This window comes from Odontomachus brunneus, unplaced genomic scaffold (genome assembly GCF_010583005.1).
Source record: "Odontomachus brunneus isolate Ranch 3 - 2012 unplaced genomic scaffold, Obru_v1 Obru_scaffold_075, whole genome shotgun sequence".
Lineage (NCBI taxonomy): Eukaryota > Metazoa > Arthropoda > Insecta > Hymenoptera > Formicidae > Odontomachus > Odontomachus brunneus.
In genome coordinates, this window is record NW_022639525.1 from 355,549 (window position 1) to 362,095 (window position 6,547).

The 6,547-nt window shown below is 39.7% G+C and overlaps 1 protein-coding gene across 3 annotated transcripts in view; it reads left to right on the plus strand.

The window, feature by feature from the left end:
- Nucleotides 1-1,236: 1,236 nt before the first annotated feature.
- LOC116847193 (aquaporin AQPAn.G-like) overlaps nt 1,237-6,547 on the plus strand; it is a 13,088-nt gene continuing 7,777 nt past the window's right edge. The window contains exon 1 of one of the 3 annotated variants that reach the window (XM_032821931.1): nt 1,237-1,622. Coding sequence is in view for 2 of the 3 variants with exons in the window: in XM_032821929.1 (XP_032677820.1) it covers nt 3,600-3,728 (129 nt within the window). In the remaining variant the exon portion in view is untranslated. Of the gene's footprint in view, nt 1,623-1,720; nt 3,729-6,547 lie in introns of those variants that run through there. The other 2 variants (XM_032821929.1, XM_032821930.1) reach the window with 2 other exon arrangements.

A 6,547-nucleotide genomic window follows, 5' to 3' on the forward strand; every position in this document is an offset into this window, starting at 1 on the left:
AAACTCCTAACACAAAATATATGTACAAAATTATCCAATATTTTTTCGATAAAAACCTACGTATCGTGCGACTTTTTACATAAAAATATAATATATATGCACATATTGAGAATATATACATATATTTTATGTGTGGAGAGTTTAAATATTCATATTTAAACATCAAAACGATAAGAATGCTCAGGATTGGATAAGAATGTTTCGGGCATTGATATTTTTATCTTAAATGCAAAATATACGAATTGAATGTAAACAGAAAAAAGAGAATAATTACAAGTTTTGCAGATATGTGTGTGAAATGAGAATGAGAAAAATCAAATCGTGTAAGACGGAAAGTAACTTTAGAAAGAGGATAAATCGAGAGAAAAAGAAGAAAACGAACCTGGTAAATGGAATAGAAGTAGATCGTACTGACGCGTGCTGGGACGACGAAGGAACTCATCGTCGCGGTTAGAGGATCCCCCTTCGTTATGCATCGCGTGCACCGCAAGGAAGTACCGTTGGGACTGTACTTTCCTTTTCCTACAGAATCACCGTTTCCGATTGTACGTCTCGGAAAAAGTCACGATCGAAAGAGTCCCGAAGGCCGAAGAAACTGCTCGTTGCGACGGAAGTAATATCATATCGTTTCGCAGCTTGATCGGACTTTATTTCGCCGCGAGACATTCAAATCTCCATTGATTTATTAGTATGAAAGAGTACCGTGTACCATCGTTCTATGGCACCGAGATTTTTTTCTTCCGGTTCGTCGTATCTTGGATATTTCAAGCGATGCGGTCGTCACAAACGAGTTTTGCGCTCGCTTCCTTTCTAACTTCCTAAAGCGATTGCGTTTCACAACGGGCCGTCTTAGAAAAAAGGGCGATTGCGACACGTAGACTAAGAAGTAAGTCGAAGACGAGCCAAAGGGACAAGACCATCCCGTAGATGAAATCGAGCAGATGAAGCCACGAAGATGATTCCGAGGCGATCTCAAAACCATCGACTGTCGTTTCTCAGCGGAGTTTCGCGCGAGAGAGTAACTTTATCTTTACTTCACTTCACAACATTCATCTCGAGATCGCGAAGAAACCTCAAGCCGGACATCCTCGACGTCGACACGGACTCACGCCATTCTTTCGCGGGGAACTCCTTATTTATTAAAACGGCGGTTTCGGTATGCCACGCGTGTTCTTCTCCCATCGTCGTTTGCGCGCGTGTACTCGCCGCTTTTAACTGTGATATCCCTACTCTGATGCCAGTCAGTTAGCCAGCCAGCCAGCCGGTAGAGCACCAGAGCGGATACCTACGTGAGGCCCGACCGGCTCGAAAGCTCAGTTCGCGACAGTTGTCGCTCGGTCGCTCTCAAGAAGCCATCTAGGCTTCATCGTGAAGCAGCTTCAGCCCGAAGGACTTGCAGAGAAGCTCTCTCTATCTCTGTCTTGAAGGACAAGCTTCAGAGGAAAGAAGCTCTCGAAGAACTTTCCAGCCGTCCACTGAGAACTCTTGGAAGAAATTAATAGAGCTACTCTTGAGGGATTCTCTATCGTCAAGGGACTGTCGAGGAACTATCGAAGGACCTGCGCGGAGAGAGGATCGGAAGGGACTGTCTTTAGTGCGAGAATCAGTTAGAAAACTTCGGGGTGAGTTAAGACCTGTTGACGCCTAATATCACTTAATATTACTTAATCGTCATTTAATGTCTCATACGAGTGAAAAAAGGAGTAATTTTAGTGCGAATAGTAAAATATCTGACATAATACAGCAATTGACTGTTAATATTTCTTTTCCGTTCTTTCGACTCTTCAATTGGCTTCATTTGACAATGACAGTAATGTATAGTGATGTGGGGTAACCTTTAACACATTCATTGCCACGATTTATTTAAAGGATTCTCTCTCTTCACAGCCTATCTCGAATTCTTTCATATAATTTTGTAAGACAGACATAGTTTGGTGACATGAACATGGCAGAAAAGAAACATTTTTGCCATCGCACATATGTGATATTGATGACAGACGTATTAAAAGTAGAGTTCATAAAAAAATAAGATAAAAATCTGCGTCGGCTCTAGGATTAAAAGTTCAGTTTTCTTTGAAATAAAAAGCTGAGTTAGTTCAATATTAATAATTACGTTTACGTTGAAGCGAGCGCTCGTATTATGCGCGACTCTGCCAATGTCATCTTGCGCGGCGTGAACGCAGTCACGTTGACAGCAGGGTTGCACGTTGTGCAGTGCGAGAATGCATTCATTCGCGTTGCTCGCTAACAGCGTTGCAACAGCTGCTGCAGCTTACGACTCAAGAAACGGTAGCAGACCACGTTGCTGGCAACGTTGACGATTGATAACTCGCGAAAGCCAATAGAGATATTTCCGCGGTGACATCACACAATAACGTGTAATAACGTAGACTACCGATAAGAACAATACGACAACAGGACAGGAGGAGAAAATGCAAATCAATCCAATTCAATCCGAGCCTGAATAGTTTCTATAAATTTTAACTGACTGAGGAACTGAATTTCGATTTTGAGATTAAGATTAGTAAATGGCCTAACCTAATAATAACTTATTTAATATATTATTTGATAATTTTAGAAAGCTAGTAAAATAGTAACTTAGAAAGAAAATATAGAAATAAAAAAGTTTTTATATGAAGCTCAAGAGGAATATTTAGTCCTTAAGATGAATAAAGCGTTTATATGAGTATTTAACTCATGTGTCCGTAAGATCTTTTATAATGCTATATATTGATATAGCATATACAACATATAGTAATTAGAGAACTGAAGGCACAAAGTAACTTGAGAAATTTCAAAAAATTTTGTATCAAAATTTTCAAAACAAGAGATATGAAATATGAGATGCAGTACAATTTTTATCTATATCTTTCATACCTGACAAGCTTATACGGCATTTTTATTTATTACCTTGCTGTTTCATCGACTGGACTATAGTATGTGTATATGTGTGCAGTTGAAAGTTTTTAATAGTATTTTAAGAAATAAAAACTTTAATACTTTCTCTAAATTATCTCGATAAATAGTTTCTTTCTTTTTATCTAAAAGACAACTCAGAGATTATCAGATGTATATCTGATGAGAATATCAGAACAACGTTGTCTTATCTTGTACATTAGTGCAAAAAACATGATTACGGCCTATTTGTGCAACTATCAAAAACAACGAATTTTACTGAGAACTTTAATCACCGTTTTAACGTAATTACCGTAAATCACCGATAAATCACCGTCTTAACGTAATTTCACCGTAAGTAATCACTGCGGATCTGACGATAATTTTACATCTCCAGTTGGAATTGAGTGTTCGACGGCCGCAGTGAAAAAAGCCGCTCGCACCACGACGCAAAGTGGAACGAGCGAATCGCCAGTCCGGCGATGGCCGATCGTCGATCCTTTAAAGGGACCGAGAAGAAGTCGTACGCGGTGCGTCCGGAGAAAGAGGACGAGGAAATAAAGAGCAGCGGGAAAATGCCGCGGCTATATAGGGATAACGATCTCTCTCTCTAACGGCGGATCGAGCGGCGATAAGTCGCTGAGGATCTAACGGGTGATTTATGCTTCCGAATCGACCGGTCTGTGTCTTCGTGGAACGATCGGATGCGATCGCGCGCGACGTGTGCGAGTCTCAAGTGGAATCTCTCAGGTGATGCAAGCGAGGTGACGCGGAAGAGCGCGAGAGGGAGAAGGGAGAGAGATTTTATGATCGCAGATGGAAAGTCGATATCGGTAATTGTACCATGAAGGACGATGCTTATATGTGTGTGTATATATATGTATATATAATTATTATATATACATACATATATATATATATATATATATATATATATATATATATATATATACACATTACGTACAGAGTATTCCAGAACAATAGTGCCATCGCTCGTGAGAATGTAAATTACGTCAAACTAAATAAAAAATTCCTCTATTATTTTATCAAAAAACCACGTAGAATTTTTAGTTATTGATCAAAGAAGATTCGTGAATGATTACGATGTGATCACGGTGGTACCATTGTTCTGAGACATCATATATATATATACAGGATGTTCCACCTAAACCAGGCTGCCTAAATATCTCCATCAATTGTGACGATACAAAAAATATTATACGTAAATTGAATGGTAAAAAGAGACCAATATGTTGTAAGAAAGGTTATTTTTTCAAAGTCATTTTTTTCGGAGTTTTCAAGATCACCGTTTTTTTCCATATAAATGCATATTTTTTTTATTGCATCGTGTAGCTGATGTTAAAATACGTTCAGATATATATATGACATTACCTTTGACATTGACTTTTGACTCTGAAAATTAAAATAAAACTAGTGTTATCGCACTACGAACGACCTTTGAAAGCCTTAAGACTTGATTATTTCCAAGCAATTTATCAGTTTATCGATCTATCGTTCGCGATAAGTTACTCAAAGCAAGAGAAAATTGAAGGAGATATTTAGATGGCCTGGTTTAGATGGGACACCCTGTATATATATACACATACATATATATGTATGTATGTATATATATATATATATGTGCGTATTTTTTCTTTCTTCTTTCTTTTTGTCGCTCCACCGCATATAACGAAGCGTGCGAGAGGGAAGTGGAGCGTTGACAGGAACATAGGAAAAGTCGTGGTTGCAAAAGCGAGGAAACGGGCGTGCCTACTACTGCTAGAAATTTCAGGCTTCACGGTGATCTGTGGCGTGTGTCCGTGTTGCGCCTTGCTGATAGCAGTAATCGAAAACCGTAAGCCGAGACCGTTGTCGCGTGAAAGAGACAAGTCCGTGATCTGAACGTTCTCTCTCGCAAATTTCGACTTGACTATTGTGCAACGTGAAGACGACAAAATAACGAGAACAAGCTTGTTTACGAAATACTTGGACAAGTTTCCATCTATCTGGATAATTGTTATTGCGCACATTTCCCACTTGACACATTACAATGCGGTGATATTCCATCGTGTATAAATCACGATGTTTATTCTTGAATTTAGAGGAATATCCAGAAATTCTGAAAGAATATTTACGAAAAAATTTAAGAGTAATTATCGCCCGCGAGATATTGTGACGAAATATATGGACCAATTAAGTAGTTACCTACAATTCCAGCCTATACATTCGCCGGAGTTTTGAATATATCGTCTTCGACCGCCGCGACTGTTACAATTCAAACGTCTACTTATGATTATTTAATAGTAACGCGTTAATATGAACTTCACAACTACACACATTTGATTATGGATTTATACAAATTGCTTTTTTTATTTTGACGAGAAGAATACGCTTTAGGACTTTGTTCAAGTACTTCGTAAATACTTTGTATAGCTCGGTATAGAGAGGCACAGCCTCCACGCGTAGTCTCCGCACGGAAAACTTTCCGCACGATCCATCTGAACGCCGCGTTCGTAACGCGTTTAACGGCATAAAGAAGATTGCCGGTGCAAACGTTAAATAATTGCTCGATCTGTTAGCGCGAATGGGTCGCCGAGGTGACAACAACGTGCTGGTTTACGCACGCAGTCAGATTAAAAGTGATAGAAAGAACGCATTTGCGAAATTAAGCTCGCGCGGATCGCGGCGGATCGGACAGATGGACGTAAACGACGGAAATAGAGATTCATTGAGCTTCACGTTGAATTTCCCGCGCGCACCCCGCTCTCAATTAACGTGCGAACATTCCGCGCTTTTGCGTCCCGGCGAAAAATTTTCCGGCCAAAGCGGAATTCGTCAATTCAGCGAATTACGGGTTCGCGCGCTGTGGAAGGTGGCGAGAGAAAGTAGGAGAAAGAACGCGAGAAAATTTCGCCCGGCATCTCGCGCCCAGCGATGCTCCGCTCGTGAACTCGTCCCGTCGCTCTGCAAACTTTCGCGAGGACAAGAGGATAGAATAGATGCGTGTCGCGTCAGCCTGTATGAAGTTAGCCCCCCACTTTTCGAATTTAATAATTTTGACAGTTGTGCTGATTTGTGCTACATTGTGCTCGAATTATAAATTTTTAATACGAAAAATGAGCAAGAAAAATGGAAAAAACCGTTTTTTTGGTAGCCTCCCACTTTTCGATTTTCGAAATTTTTTTTATTGTGTTAGGTTGTGTTAAGTTGTGCTAACATTGTGCTAAAATAGTATCTTCGAAAAATAATCACAAAAGAAATAAAACGAAAAAAACGATTTTAGGCAAAAAAGAAGAAAAGTAAGATTTACACGTATAAGTCAACCAAACGATATACAATATCTGAGTTGTGCTAGCCTAGCACAAGTCAGCACAAGTTTCAGTTTCGCCAGCACAAGAATCTAAAGGGCACTTTACTCTTGACCGCGGCCTTTGGCACTCGCAGTCTATGTCATTAATCACCACTTCTAGATTTTGCATCGACTCAGATATGCAATTCTGAGTCGATTCAAAGTCTAGAAATAGTAATTAATGGCATAGATTGCGAGCGCGAAGGGCCGCGGTCAAGAGTAAAGTGCTCTTTAGATTCTTGTGCTGACGAAATTGAAACTTGTGCTAGCCTAGCACAACTCAGATATGCAATTCTGAGTCAA